This window comes from Leuciscus leuciscus (genome assembly GCF_965113295.1).
Source record: "Leuciscus leuciscus genome assembly, chromosome: 18".
Lineage (NCBI taxonomy): Eukaryota > Metazoa > Chordata > Actinopteri > Cypriniformes > Leuciscidae > Leuciscus > Leuciscus leuciscus.
The window spans coordinates 35,296,566-35,312,864 of record NC_138742.1 but is presented as its reverse complement, the minus strand read 5'-3'; the positions used below and the strand labels follow the sequence as shown (position 1 = coordinate 35,312,864).

General features: G+C 39.2%; 1 protein-coding gene across 3 annotated transcripts in view; it reads left to right on the top strand.

Annotated features, from left to right (window-relative positions):
* LOC309480365 (uncharacterized protein) overlaps positions 1 to 16,299 on the top strand; it is a 70,009-nt gene that overhangs the window by 51,925 nt on the left and 1,785 nt on the right. Inside the window, exons 1-2 of one of the 3 annotated variants that reach the window (XM_082144800.1) lie at positions 790 to 7,960; positions 10,290 to 11,765. In XM_082144800.1, coding sequence (XP_082000926.1) covers positions 10,434 to 11,765 — 1,332 coding nt within the window. In that variant the 5' untranslated portion in view covers positions 790 to 7,960; positions 10,290 to 10,433. Of the gene's footprint in view, positions 1 to 789; positions 7,975 to 10,289; positions 11,766 to 16,299 lie in introns of those variants that run through there. The other 2 variants (XM_082144799.1, XM_082144798.1) reach the window with 2 other exon arrangements.

Sequence of the window (16,299 nt, the reverse complement as noted above, 5' to 3'; positions counted from 1 at the left end):
TTGTTTGACGGTTGTGAACACGTGCGGCAAACACGACTAGAATTTGGCTAAAATAACCTCTGATGATGACGTTCTCTGTAGGTTATAAAAATAAACCCCCAAAAGATTATATTATATTATTTATGTTGATATATTGTTCAGTATTATATTGAAAGCACTTTTTGTTAAACTTACTATTGTGAGGAAGAAAATACTTCAAGTAGTCTATACAGAATGTCTACCAGTTGTAAAGGTGTGGGAGTTTTATTTTAATTATATGCACTAGTGTATGTGTATGTATATTTTTATTAGGCTACTATTTATTTATTTTTGGTACATTTCTTAAGAAGCATCATTTATTTTTAGACTTATTTGTTGGCTAGTTGTGGTCTGTGCAATAAATATTAAAAGTTCTAAACCATCTATTGTTTTATTGTTGCACTATAGTAATGAAAATATTTTAATATTTAAGTTAATAGGTGTCTCTCACATTGTCCCACCGCAACATTAAAATAGTGTAGATTAGTGTACAATGTTTTATAATAATAAGATGTTCTATTTAGTGTCAATTTCATTAATTTAACATTTCATATTGGGGGTATCCAAGAAATGTCTTATATTTAAACTTTTTTGTTTTTTTTAAGTAACGCAATAGTTACTTTCCCTGGTAATTAGTTACTTTTTTAATGATGTAATTCAGTTACTAACGCAGTTACTTTTTGTGAGAAGTAACTAGTAACTATAACTAATTACTTTTTTTAAGTAACTTGCCCAACACTGTTTAATATTGCATTAAAGGTAGACAGGGTTTTAGGTTTTGGTAACATCGCCCACCCCTAAGCAGTTTACAAGTTAATTAGTAATTAGTCAATAGTCTATTACTTACATATAACATAGTACATAATACAAAGTATCTGTAGCAGTAGTACATTTACATTTTAAAGTTTGCATTTATTATCTTCCAAGTATCTTACAGGTTTTTTTTTGTGTTTTTTTTTTTGTCCTTAATGGCTGTGATATAAAAGAAAATAGAAAACACTTTTGACACAGATTCCTTTCAGTGATATCATGAAGCTACATCAGATTCTGCCGGTGACACATTAGAGAGTGCAAGATTGAAGCAAAAAAAAAAAAAAAAAAAAAAACATAATCTCTTAGTTCTCTCTCACTATGATAAAGATTAAACACACACACATAACTATTCCATACTCACCTCTCACCTCATCTGAGATCCCGCTCTCTCCTCCTCCTCACCTTCACCTCCTCTGGTCTTCCGGAGAGTTCTGCTGCGTCATAGAGATTTCAGAGACCAGAAACATGATCAGCCCAAAGAAGTGCTGCACACTGGAAAAATGATTCACAGCAAAGAAATGTAGCTGGCCCACTAAACATCTGAAGTCATAAAACACGTCTTTCCTTTAATGCGTTTAATTGTATTTCTCTGTATTTTATGTGCACATGTTTACAGTGCAGAGTTATTCAAAACTTATGTTCAGTTCATTTTAAAATAATATCACATGGAAGCTTTGAGCTAAATGTAATAAAGACATAAACAAATTAATTAAAATATATTTGTCTTTTGGCAAAAATGAGCCAACGGTAATCTTGCACTTATGTTTGGCGACTGTGTGTTCCAAAAGCCTCCTGAAATTCTTGAAATAGCAGATTTAGTGCGTCCCACTCAAACCCGTCCTGTTTCAGAAAGAAATGTATCTACACAAGAAAGAAAATTAGTCGTCAATCTAGGAAAATCTTTTTTTTTCATTTTTTTTTTTTCATTAAACTTGCACATGGCTTGGCTTGGAAATGAACATAAAATTGAACTCACAAACAGCAGTGAAAGAGAGAAACAAGCTAGACAACCTGAACACAATGAAACAATGAACCAATGAGAAACAGACCTGAGAAACACGTCTAAAACAACCAATCAGAACATGACACATAGACAAGGGAAGCACACGGCAAGATCACATGAGGAGCAAGAGAATCACATGACAAACAGGAAACATAACTGTGAGCATACAAAATAAAAGACATGAAATCCTAAACGTGATGCCAAACCTGAAGCCAAACACAACATCTGATCATCATGTATTCTATCAGACATGAACCAGTATTTTTAACTAGTATTTTTTAACTTCAACCCAATAGCTGGGTAGTCAAAGTAGCTAAATATTGACATTGACTGTATTTCAACATCATTTGTTTTATTTAAGGGCTAGGACAATGGAGAGAGACATTAAAGATGAACCCTGGTTTCTACTTCCTTTTTTTACTACTACTTTTTTGTAACATCTAAAATTTTACAAATGAATGTAATACATGTAATCAGAAGAAACACAGCAGATCTGTTTCAGTAATTTGCAATTCAATCTTGTCCCATCCAAACAAGTGTCTATTTAAAGAGTGTGCCAGTATTCTCCTTCAGATACATGTCTTCAAAGAGAACGCTGACTCTGCATCTGCTGGACTGGAGCTGTGTGTGTGTGCGCGTGTGTGTGTGTGTGTGTGTGTGTGTGTGTGTGTGTGTGTGTGTGTGTGTGTGTGTGTGTGTGTGTGTAGAGAAAGAGAGATGTAGTACACAGTTTTGGTTTGACTCAGAGGTTTCTATGACACCATGGACTCTCAGAGTTAGAGGTTTTGTGTAGGATGAGTCTTCTATAATATTTTCTCTCCTACTGCTGTCTCTTTCTTTTTCTGCCCTGCCCTTTTGACATGACATATTTTTTTCTATCTTCAATCTCTTCTTCTCTTTCTCTCTCAACAGATTCATATCTCAGTTTCTCCCACTCATGCGCTATCACTGTAAAAACTTTAGTGTGAATTTACAGTTGATTTAGCTACTAGTTGTTCTTTACAATTACTCATTAATTCCCACAGATGTAGTTCATTACGACTGTATGCTATGGTATGACAGTAAAGGACATGAATGGACAATATTATAGTAATGTTGTAGAATCACAATGATTAAATATGATATTCTTTTCTATATTTACAAATCACTTTTTGATTTCAGCTAAAAGGTGTTAGTTCATCAAAATAGTATTCATTTTACATTCCATATACACAACATTAAAAACTTGATTTTCAACAGGGGGACTTTAACAACTCTCAGTCCAACCTTTGCGGCTTTCAAAGGTATGGCCTTTGAATTGGGACAAAGCCAGAGAATGCAAAAGAGGACTGCTCTCTAAAAACATTTAGTAAGTTAAAGCAGGAGATAAAAACCAATACAAAGTTTCGATTACTGCCGCCTTCAGTGTAACAATTCACTGTTTCTCAGAGATTACATAGAAATGTATAAATATCATCAGGTGATCATAATCAAACAATCAATAATTAAAAATAATTAAAAACTACACAGGTCTGGACTTCAGTGACTTCATAGCTGGCTACGGTCATGACTGAGTATTAACTTGATGGTCAGCAAGAGCACACTAGCCACCAAGTGGAAAGGGGAGAGAATTACATTTACAGGGTACAGTCACCCTCAGTGTCATCCAGTGGCGGCTGGGGACAAACATCTTCAGTGTAATCCAGTGGTGGCTGGGGACAAACATCTTCAGTGGGGCTGTGTCACATTCAGTCGGTTTCAATAGTCTGGTACCCATAGCAGTCTTTAGGGTGGAATGCTCTTCCTCAAGACCTCCGTCAAGCATCCACCCTTCTCTCCTTCAAAAACACATATTTTAACTCTTCAGCTCACAGTCTGTACATTCTACACTGTTATTTATATGCTATTTGTTTGAATCCCTCTTTGTTTGTATCTTTAACCTAACTTTGTAAGTGACCTCTGTATATCAGGCCTACGTTCTGCCCTTGGTGTGTGTATTGTGCTTTGGTGTTGATGTTTATTACCCAGTCCCAGTGGTTCTCAAACGTTTTAGAGTTGTACCCCATGAGGCTTTAACATCCTTCTGCGCACCCCCACTCCTCAGTCACACCTTTCTCAGTAAGGGACAATATTTGCCCCCTTAAATCGATTTTTCCAGTGCATTTTTACCTTTACAAATACCTTTATAAAATAAATAATGATTTAAATAAAAAAATGTTCAATAGAGAAATATGCAATGATGGTAAAAAACGAAGTGATGCTTTTAAATATTAAATTAAAACCGCCAGTAGGTGATGAGTCATCGAGTAATGAAGCAAGTGGCTGTATTTATGAATTAATCATTGAATCACTGACTCTCATGATTCGTTCACAAACACTGTGTGCTGCAGTTCTGCTGTGGCTTTCGTTGGAGATATTATTTTGATGTAAAAAATACTGACAACTGTGTTGAAAATGAACATCACTTAATATTAATATTTTGTTTGTTGAACTGTTGTATAAAATCAATGTCAGATTTGCAATCGTGTGGGTCTTCATATAATGTGATCAACATTAAACACAGGAACTCACACAGGGTATGTCTCTGTATCGAAGAGATGAGGTGATTTGATCGGATGTCATGTATTTACAGCATTTTACCTGATAGAAATGCATGCTCAGTTTAAATCTGCACCCCCTTCTGTCGCCTCACGTACCCCAGTTTGAGAACCACTGCCTTTACTTATCTTTGTAAAGCGACCTTGGGTGTTGGAAAGGCGCTATATAAATAAAAAGAAAAATAATTATTATTATTATTTACAATTCACAATTTAACACAAACTGCATGATGCCAGTGCTCTGTGAAAAAGTCAGTAATTATTTAATGCCATATTACAAGGCTGAGGCATTCTTACACAGAAACAAACAAATTGCACAAACTTTCCATTTGCATGTGAAATTGAACTCAAACTGTTTCGTTTCTTTCTCAGACAGTTGCTGCTTCCCTCACTCCGGTAACTGTCCACGCCGGATCTGTCCCCGCTGTTTTAAAAAGTAATCACGGAAAGCAAAACAAGGCATTAGCATGACCGCATCCAGCTAGCCAGGCGATAGACGCTGTCTGATAGAGATGGGCGCGGGCGCTGAAAGAATCGCCCACAACTGACTACATTTGAGCTCGCTGATTGGCTACAGTTTATGTCAAACATTTATATATTAAATCAGCAGTTGGCTAAGCTGCTCCACAGACCCGCCTCTCTGGGAGATTTCTCCAGCGCCCCAGAACTGATGAGATGTGCACACAGGTGGAGGAGACGTGTAGAAAACAGGGCTCTCAAGTGTCACGCATTGAGCGTGACAGTCACTCATTTCAGTCTTTTGTCACGCACTCCCGCCACACATTGTATTTCTCATGCGGAAAAACTATTTGTAATATATTTAATATGCCGCAGCGCCCAACATTTCTCTGGCCGCACCGCTCTCACTATGGAACCCGGCAGGAATCAAGCGCGTCTTATCAGCCAATCAAAAAAAGAAAGGGGCTACACAATAGCCAATCAGAAAATAGCACTATTGTATCTGGGTAAGATTTAATGCAACAACCAATGAAAAAAAAGCATATCCTGGAATTGTTCACGAAAGTTTTGTTCACCCACAGAGGAAACCTCTGGAGCTCCGAGCATCACTTTGAGCACAGAGTAAGTCATGATCTCCTGTTTTAACGTTACAACAAATTCACAACTTGTTTGACACAAACAGTGACAACATGACTGCTGTTAGAGAATGTTTCCCAGATAATTAGCATCAGTTTTTCATGAGTGTCTGTAACTTAGCCTACAGTTTTACAGCCCATTCACTGACAACAGCTGCTCAGAACAAGTAGTCTAGGCCTAGTCATATGTTCGTTATCACACGACGACTGACATATTGTCACATTATAAACATCTCTCTCTCTAAATAGGCTTAATAATTTTATTAGCACTAAATAAATGAAAGTGTATTGCATTGTCGATGTTATAGGTCACTTTTAAAATCATGTCATATTTTATAATTATATCCTGGCCATGGATGCATTAATCATTGCATGTCTGTCAAAGATGTCAGGTAAAAAGCAAAGCATCCTCTCATTCACCCTGAGAGGAGAGTCCCCTAAAAAGGCCAGGTTAGAGGATGCTAGCCCAGAGGAGGTGGTGAAAGGGTAGGCCCATTAGAGGAGGAGACAGAGGAAGAGACAGTGCAGGTGGAAGGCAACAAGTCCAAAAAGGGGGATGTCCCTCTTGCCTGTCTTCAAAACTTGAGAGCCCTGAGAAAAAGCAGACATTTTGAATTTCTATCATATTTTTCCACATATACTGGGTGCATTTAATATATCAAACACACAAATACTGTCTACTGGAGTCTCCATTCTCCCGGATCTATTCTCTCTCTCTCTACATGCTTTTTTTTACCAGTACGAGTACATGAGCTCAGTAACGGCCGATACCAATACTGGTATCGGTATTGCTGCACCCCTACTTTTTATATTTGCATCTGCCCACCGCACAGCATTATCTTCTGTGCGGGTACGACATTAGAAGTGTGTAGCTTAGAGGGAGCAGTGGGCGTGAGTCAGACGGGCTTGTTGTATGCTTTGGTGGTCACAGCAGAGGTTATGCGGTCTTCAAGCAGAGGATGTCTCATCGGCCGGCCTATGAGGCGCTTGGGTTGTCTTCGGTATTTACTCTTATTCTACAAGTAACATGGCGTCTTCATTGGCGTTGGTTAAAGGTGCTTGCTTGGAAGACATTGGCTTGAGGCTGGTCCTCTCCAAATACTTTTGTCAGATTTGTATGAGGCTTTTGATTCTGGCATCATAGGTTCTTTCTGTGGGATGGAAGTAATTCATATGTGTATATATATTTTTGTTTGGCATGTTTGGTGCGTCAGTGTTTGCTTGACACACAGGTTTAGTAATTTGGCAGCAAAAGTTCATATGCCTTAATGTTAAATTGTTCACAGAGCATTGAACTGTTACTAAAGGGAGCATTCCCTGAATGGCCATATTTCACTGTTGCTGCATGTCAAAATCTGAGGTGATGATGCCAAGCAGAAATGTATAAGAAGTATCACCTCAGTGGCCTCGCTTTAGCACCATCAGCCAATGAACTGGTGGAATTCTATAGGGCTTCAGACCATGTGAACACTGATGTGTTTCTGTCACGCAAATCTCTCATTAACACTCAGCGAACTAGGATTACATAGTAACCTAGACATTTCTCAGCTTCCACAATCCAAGTCAATTCAGGATTTTAACCCAGAAAACCAAGCAACTAACACAACCAAATGTCTCTCAGTTTGACAGAAACTCAAGAGATAGTATGTTTCTGTGGCACACCTGGCTAGAAAACTTCAGTTACCTGGTTATTTTTCACACTTGGTTATTAGACTTCAGTTGTGTAGTGTGGAGGCAATGCAACCAGATGTGTTCTGTGGTCAGAACACACACATAAAGAAATGAACAGTAAATATATCCAAATTCTCAGCCAAAAGGAGCTAATCAGCACAATGGTGACTTTATGAAACAGCAAGTGATTTCACAGTGTAATGTAATTTATTTATGGTCAGAAAGTCTCCTAAAATCCTGGTAATCGTTTACAGTGTAATGATGTGCTTGAAACCAGAGCATATATCACTATCTATCTACATTCTTATCACGTATGTAAATGCATATGCTCAGAGCTGAGAGTGTGTGTTTGAGAGCGATAGCATGAGTAGGAGTGTGTGTAATTACCCGTCTGTTACTGCATGTGTGTGTGTTTATCCCTTTCACAGTGAGTAAGGCGAGTGGGCGACAGCAGCAACTGGTCTGCCTGTGTGTTGTTGCACAGCAGACATGCCTCACACTGCACGATATTACTCATTTCCTCAGCCTTGTGTACATGCACACACACACACACACACACACACACACACACGCACAAACTCTCGCACTTTTTCACAGTCAGCCTTGCAGCCCTTTCGACATGGTGTGACACCACAATTTGCCTGTAGATTTGTACACACCGCTGCCTGAGTGGTGTGTGTGTGTGTGTGTGTGTGTGTGTGTGTGTGTGTGGAAGAGATGCAGGTGTGATGGACTGCAGGAGTAAGTGGCGTCACACGGATATCTGCTCCGCACACCCCATCAAGGTCAGTCGCTTCAGGTCAGCAGTGCTTTTCATTCTGATCTCCGTCTAAGTCATTAACACCATTTAGGTGTGCTCGTGACATGCTTAGAAGTGTTTCTGTAATCTGTGGTTTTCATTCTGGTTTTTGTTTTTTTGCTTTACTTAATGTTCATAGTTTACTTTGTAATTATTTAGTATTCATTGTTTTTTAGGTTCCCCTGGAACCCCCTTTTTAGGTTGTTTTTAGTCAGTCATCGAAGATCACTGGTTCTCAGTTTTTCCACTAGCTCGTACTGCACACATTACTTGCACTAGAACAGCAGAACATGAGTTAACATGAAAAGTAGTGAGACTTAAACTAGTGAAAATTAATATACTGTGACACTTCAAAAAATAATCAGTGTTAAGCCTCAATGTTATTTGTGACAGTGAAATGTAATAAATGTCAGTCGCCATAAATCCAGTCTGATAATGAGAAAGATGTGTTTGCTGTGCTGTCTGTAGGATCGTGTATTACGCTGGCTGGTAATTAATGAAATGCTATGAGAATGCTCCTCTTAAAGACTGTTTGTGTTTGTCAGTTTGATTCTGTCAGTGTTTGTCCTGTTTTCTACTCGGTGATTTTTTTTAAAGCTTTCAAAAAAACTTTCTAAATGTAATAATTTGCAGATCATTGCACATGATCCAAAACCATCATTAATCTAACTCAACAAGCAGATCTGTAAAACCATTTGCAGGGATATAAGGTGTAAAATGTATTTGTACCCGACTTTCAAAAACTGAATGTTTAGGGTAATAATCATGGCATGTTACAGCTGTCAACATTTAGGTAATATTTTTATTTTATTTTTCAACACTCCACCTAGAGATAATAAAGTTCAAGCTCGCAGAAATATCAGTTCACAGAATTTATGTTGTCTTCTATGTCTAGGTCTGCTATTTTCAAACCTTTCCAGTTTTAATTAAAAAAATTATTAAAAAAATTACCACAAAAATTCTTCTCAACTTTTATTATTATTATTATTATTATTTATTATTATTATTTATATTTAAATGTCGGCTGGAGTAATATGATTATGTTTAATCCAGGATTTCTCAGGTGTTCATATGTGCAGCATTCAGAGATATGACAAACATGTGTGGTTTAATTACTTTACACACTACAGTATGAGCGATGATGCACAAAACAATCTGTAAACACTATAAAAAACATAAAGCATTTGTAAGCACTTGACAGCTCAACATTTTGTCTTATGAGAAACTTACTAACACTCAGCTCTCCATTTATTATTCAAGTAAATATTTTCTCCACAAATTGCACTAGAGCTTGAGAGTTCATATAATAAAAGGAACTTGTGCCAATAATTAGAAAGGGTCTCCATCCAATGTGAAAGCTCAGACTGCACAAACAAACCGTTCTTAAACTTGTTTTAGCAGCTTGCTCCTGTGTGATGAGTTCTGAACAGTTTGACGGCCTACATTTTCCGACAGAATCCCTATATAGTCCTCTTAGCCTTCTTTGGTCACTGTGGATGTATGGACTCAGTTTCCATGGGAACAGCAGCAGGGTATCGGGTTCAGTGCATGCAGACGGTGTGGTAGACAGAGGCGTTGAGAGAGAGACCAGATGTGCTGGCAGCGCGGCGCAGTGAAGTAGAAGTGTCTGAGGAGTGTTGGACTGACTTTAGAGACACTGCCCCACAGGAAGGTGTGAATGAAACAAGCAGATTTGTCTGCTTTAAGGAGCCTTGTTTTGTGTGTGTGTGTGTGTGTGTGTGTGTGTGTCTGTGTGTATGTTCTTGTTGTTCTTTCAAATGCCGTATATCCCAAAGTGAACTTCAGTCATGAGGTAGCTTTTCCTATCACTACAGTAGCAGTTATTGAAAGATTCTGGAATAAGTCTGGAGATTCCCAGTTTAATGAGCAGAGGCAACCTATTAAAAACTGGCATGTAGTCTCTTGCCATATCTGTATGTGTGTGGGTGAGAAAATGTTTCTTGAGTGTTTGTGTATCAGTATATGCTTTGTTTGTTTGTTGGTACCACAACAGCAATATGGTGATAATCATATGGATGTTATATTTAGGTCTCAGTAGTCCAATTTATTGCTCCCACTTAAAAGCCCACAAAACTGAAGTTCTACAGAATAGAAGATAGTCATATATAAAGGCCCCAGCAAGTGTATGGACAACACTTTAAACTAAATCTGAGGTTAATCTGCTAGGATATAGATTTTATACTTACAAAATACTGTATTTAGGGCCTGCACTGATGTTTTAGTTGTGTGCATATACTGTTGTGGGCCAAGCAAGAGGTCAGTAACGTTATTTTTCTTGCACTTTCTCCTCTCAGGTGAGTGGGAGTTCTGAACGTGGCCGTGAGTGACACGTCGTGTGCGTGATGCTGATCAGCAGAAGAACATTTATCTCTCCTAGCCCCTTGTTTTCCCCAGCCCATGTAACCTAGTGTGGCCCAGAAGGCCCGGGGGATTGTCCCATGAATCCAAGCCCAGACCGCAGCAAGGAGTGTCTCCCCCCAAAAAAGCGGGAGTCCCGACAGGGCTCATCAGATCAACCAGCTCCAGAGGATGACTTCAAACCCCCCGCCCCTTTCCGAAGCCGACGACAGCATCACTCCACCGAGGGCCACAGAGAGAGTGGGGATCTTCCACCACCCGCTCCCCCCATGCTGCCCCCTTATCCTCTGTCCTTGCCTTGGCAGGTGTCCTATACCCCCGGCATGCACCACTCGTACCTGCCGGTCCAGGTGGGAGAGCGGCGAGGCTCATCTTCGGCACCCTGGAGAGAAACATTGTGTGGACGGGGTATGGATGGAGGACTGGAGCATACCATTCCCCACCACTCTCGCTGGCTGAGCAGTGACATCCCCCCCATTAGTGTGCAACCGCTCATCTCTGTGCCCACGTTCAAGAGTGTCTACACAGCCGAGTCCAGGGAAATGTGGTCCTACGGCCCCAGTCGGCGAGACTACAGCTCGCCTCTCTTCTCCCCCAATCTCTTTCCACAGCCTACGGCTTATCCCCACGACACCCTCCCTGACAGCAGACTCAGGTACCAAGGCAGACGGCCAAATGGTGTTGATAGCCCAGACAGCCGGCCTAGCAGAAGAGTGCCCTCTTGCGATGACTGCGGGAACGACAATGTGAGCAGGTTGGATGGTCCACATGCCAATGGCAGGAGAAGAAATGAGAATACAACAAGACAGACCCTCGGGAGAAGCCTTCTGCCGCGAGAGAACACAAGTGCACATTCCTCATGGGATAGGGACCGCCGGGGAACACCTAAAGCTCCAGTGCCCCCCTCGTCAGACACAAAGACAGGAAAGGCCATCACTTCTCAGGACCATTTTGGTGTTAGTGCCTCTCAGGCTGGAGCTCAGATCTACTATGCTCTGGGGTCCCTTTGCCCTTCTGCTCACCAGAACCCTCAAGCATATCCACAACTTAGTCCTTCTGTGTCCTGTTCCCAGAGGAATTCCCAGTACTCCCTGCAAAGCCAACAGAACAGCCATGGGTTTGAGACAGAATGGGATCCCTCTGCAGGGTCTCACCGCCCTCCCGTCGCTGTGCTCACGGGCCCCGACCCGCCCCCTTCTGCAGTCCTACCTCATTTTGCCAAAGGTTCCCTGATCGAGCTGGCCGGTGGCCATCTGAAGAGGGTGGAGGAGCTGAAGACGGAGGACTTCCTGCGCAGTGCTGACACCTTGCCTGAGTTTCACCTGAGCACCTGCACTATTCTGCTAATCTCGCCAGGACCCACTTATGGCTTCAACCACTTGCAGGTCTTACTCACAGACCGCAACACTCAGGTGAGTCACAACAAAAACATGTATACAGAAACCAAACGATGATGCCAAGTCAAGTGATGTTATGCTGTAGAGCGCAAAATGATGAGGAAGGGAATTTTAAAAACTACAACTAAATTAAAACTGAAAACAAAAGCACAAGTAAAACATGACAATTATCTTGGAAGCTCTTTGCACAACTGATGAAGTATCACTATATTGCACAAACTGAATTAAAGCATGGGCCACTTTTTTCAGATCCTTTATGACAAAATTTGTTTGCGTCGTTGAAATTCGTTGATGGATGAAAAGCATAACATTTTTTGTGCGTGTTGAAGCAGCAACATGCCTTCCAATACTTGATGTAGGGATGGGACGGTATGAAAATTTCATATCACGATTATAGTGACCAAAATTACTGTGATTATCAATATTATCACGGTTTTGTTAAAACGAGATGAAAGTGTTCAAAAAGAACTGATGCTCACACTAAAAACAGTTTAATATTTGAAAATCAACAAACAACAAATAAAACAAGCAGCTCTATGCACTTTTTCAAGCAAGATTATATTCTGTGGCATTTCCTTCCTTATAATGACCGTCGTCAATAGCAACGCATTATAACACAGCGCACATCCATGTATCGCAACGGACGCGCACGCGCTCTCTCGTTTCATTCAAATACAACTTGCCGTCTTGCGTCTCCGTTCTTGGGCGATTGTTTTGTACGCTGTACAAAATGGATTTATAAACAGGTAAGATTTAAAACATTAATCTCAATTCAATATGTCCCCGTAATTGTGTGGTAAAAAAAATAAATAAATCGGTGTAATAAGTGTACAATGATATTGTTTGAACTTGTTCGCTCGTCTTTGGCTCAAAGCCACTTGCTGCGAACTTTTATTCGCGGAAGCTTCAAGTTTATTTCAAGTGAGTGAGATAAAATATTTCAACTCAAAACAACATTTTGTGCCCAATTATTTCCCAGACGTAGTGTTTGGTAAGTTAACTTGCCTTGCGTTCGCTATAAACAGTGGGTGATGGTCACAGAAGAGGACTCGGCAGATTTGAAGTGTTTCCCCCCTATTGTAGTGACCATCCTCGATTAAGTTTCACTCAGGACTTTTGTAAAAGCCAAAATATGACCACACCTAAGATTTGGTCCTCTTAAAAGGCTGAAAAATCTCCCGAGCACGGTCACTGCCTTTCGCCATTCCTTCTCGAATAAAAAAACAACAACATTGCGCGCTGCGCCTGCTGCTGGCTGGACAGGATTTACAGTGAGTTATTAAAATCGCGATAATCAAACACGGTTTTAATGATAATTAAATTTTTAACGATAATACTAACCGTCAGTACATTTTATCGTGGTTTATAGTGAAACCGGTAATCGTCCCATCCCTAACTTGATGTCTTCCAGGTAACTGAAAAGGTTACTTTGAATTCTAATGAAGTCCCTTGAAAGGCACACGGTTACGATTGAATGTGTTGATGTCATTTCCACTGAAATACGAGTTCAGAGAGGACATATCGAGACACAGCCTCTGCATCTTTAATAATGTAGGGAGCGGGATATTTCAGATTCTACAGAGCGTTTGATTGGACAGAAAATGTGATGAGAATCTGTGTGGTATTCCAGAAAAAAAGGTTAGCTTACCATCACATATACCCTGACCTCTCGGGTGATAACCCCAATCCTTGCTCACTCGTGGTATGCAGTTTCCAACACTGCGTTCTGTACGTTCGGTCAGCCCGGAGTGTAAAAACTCAGAGTTAGCGCTGACCACACAAAGACATTCACCATGGAGTCGCCATGGAAACAGATGCTAAAAAGAAGCACGCCATGCCTCTCCTTTCTGCTTTTGTTTAATGCCTTAGTGCATACCGCCACCTACTGTGCAATCATTGTTTATAGTGTAATTATAGTGTTGGTTTGATGCTAATTCAATTAAAGAAAGATTGAAAAAAGAAAAAAGAAAAACAGTATGTGCTTTAATATGGTTGTATAAATTGATGTTTTTGTTTAGCCATTTTGCGTCCACATTTCTTGTAAGATGAAATGTGTGACATTTGTATTTTTATTAGAAATACATTATATAAAAAAACAGCCTTTTGAGTGAAGATTCATGATGTGTGAGATGAGGATAAAATAAATATATCAGAGTAACGTAAACATTGCTTTATGTTATTATCGTGCTTAATAATCAAATATATGAAATATAATGATTTTGTCATTGTTTTGGAGCACACTGTCTTATAGATAACCTTAAGGCTAACATATTCATACTAAGAGCCAAAAAAAAATCTATGAATCTCTTTATTTAGGACTTCATTGTTCACAGGTCTCAAGGGTGGCGAGAGGATAAACACTAGTAGTGGGATTGCTGAAGAGAATATATTTAGATGTTTCTTCCTTAATGATAATCCCTTAAACATAATGTTGATAACACCAAATCATTTCATAAGAAACCTTGTGTTTGTCTTTTTCCCAGCTGCCTCTACTCTTTGCTAAGCCGTTGCTCACATTCAGCCAAGGCTCAGGATCAGGAAAAAAAGTATTTCATGAGAGGTTCAGAAGAACATCAAATATCGATGTTAAAATATCCCCAGAAGAAGACAGAAATGTCCAAGAATAAATAAAATAAAATAAAAAATTAAATAAAAAAAAACGGCAGTATTAACGTCAATTTCAGCTGAAGACAATAGTGCCATTTATGAGACTGAGTCTGTTCAGTAGTGAAATTAATGTGATTAATCTATAAAGCAGTTCTACAGAAAGCAGCGATGTCTTTTCTCATCCAATAGTGTCAGTGCGGTCAAATCAATAATACTGCTGAATATGAAGTGTCTTTTAAACCCCAGCTAAGACAGTGAAGACGGTGAAGTTCACTAAACTCACTAAATACTCACCAAGGTTAAATAGATTCAACTAATTTGAAGAATTAAACTTTCCCTGCTCAATGCAGTTGAACACTTTGAGCTTTAGCGTCTACTACAGTGTATGCTGGGGTATAATTATGATATCATGATTTTCATTATCATTATCAGCCACCTGTGAGAACAGTTTGGCCTTTTTAAATGGCTGTCAATTGAAGAAAATAAGGTAAGCTCACTCTATGAACTGACAGCCTGTCTGCTCGGAGCGAGCTATTGGAGTTTACAATAAAATATGTTGTTTTATTAGAGAAGTCACAAGAATGTTGTTTTGCAACAGGAGAGATTCAGTTTGTGGCTCCACTCTTTCCTTATTTCTAGCATCTGCAAAACAATGATTGATTGTCAAAAAAAAGCGATTCAGTCATTGAGAATTATATTTTACAATAAACATATTTCAGTGTAATCTTTGATTTAGATAACCTGGCTTATTTCTGATGTTTTTCGTTTTGGCTAGTAGAAGTTTTTTAGCAAAGTTTTCTGTTTATTTTGATTAATTTATTCATTTATTTTTGTACAATAAATATACTGTCATTAAAATATGTTTATATTAAAAATACAGAAATAAAATTATTTGATAAATTAGCACAGAATGAGATCCAATAAATATGACATTTTATTATATTATATAATTAATATCATATATTTTTTTTAATATGATAGTTGCATTATAAATGGTGATTATCTCTAAGGTGGACACCCAACTTAATATATGTTAATTATCATTTGAATCTAACCATGTCATGTCTACAGCTGTTTCTTATCATGTTAATTACTGTCTTTCACCCCAAATACCATACTTTACATATTCATCTCTTATTGAAAAACTGTTGCTTTATTTGCCTTGAACAAAATGGAAAAACATTAAGGAGACCTTTGTCTCATAACATAGACAATGATTTTATTGATTCTTATGTTGTACATAAATCTACACAAAAAAAAAAATATATATATCAATTTATTAGATTAAATTAGCGCAGAATCCGAGATCGAGTCAAGGATCAGCCAAATTCCATGTGTGTCATTGAAAGCGGTTGTTGAGAAAAGTTCTGAGCTGAATGTGAGTGCCATCTAGTGGTTTAAAGGAGCATTCAGCACCTATGGGTGCAAACAACACTTCTTCTCAAAGAGCATTTGAGCCCTTGAGCTCCTGCTAGAGGTTTTGGTGCCAAACTGAATAGTGTTGTCTTTGGTTGCCAAGCGACCACACTGCTCCAGTCGGTGTGATTCAACACAAGGCTCCACCTGCACTCTTCTACCAGTTTACTTTACTTCAGTTGGCAAAACAGAAGTTTACTCATTCCACTAGTGTTGGTCCAACATTATTTTCATTAGTTTTAACTGAAACTTGGTAGAAAGAGGAAATGCTGATTAGGAAAGAAGACTTGTATGTGATGATGTAAGCTGCTTTACACCGTGTCCTAACCAGACGAGATGCGATAAGATTCCAGCGACAAATAATGTGTCTGTCCACACTAGACGCGGCACGACTGCGAGATGCGTCAAAATCAATCATAACCCACAGCCATGTGGGCGGAGTCAGCCTATCAGAACAGTCTGTGGGCGGAGTCTCATGGCACCAGAGAGTAATCTCGACGGCACTCGCTAGAAAATGGATGTCGCT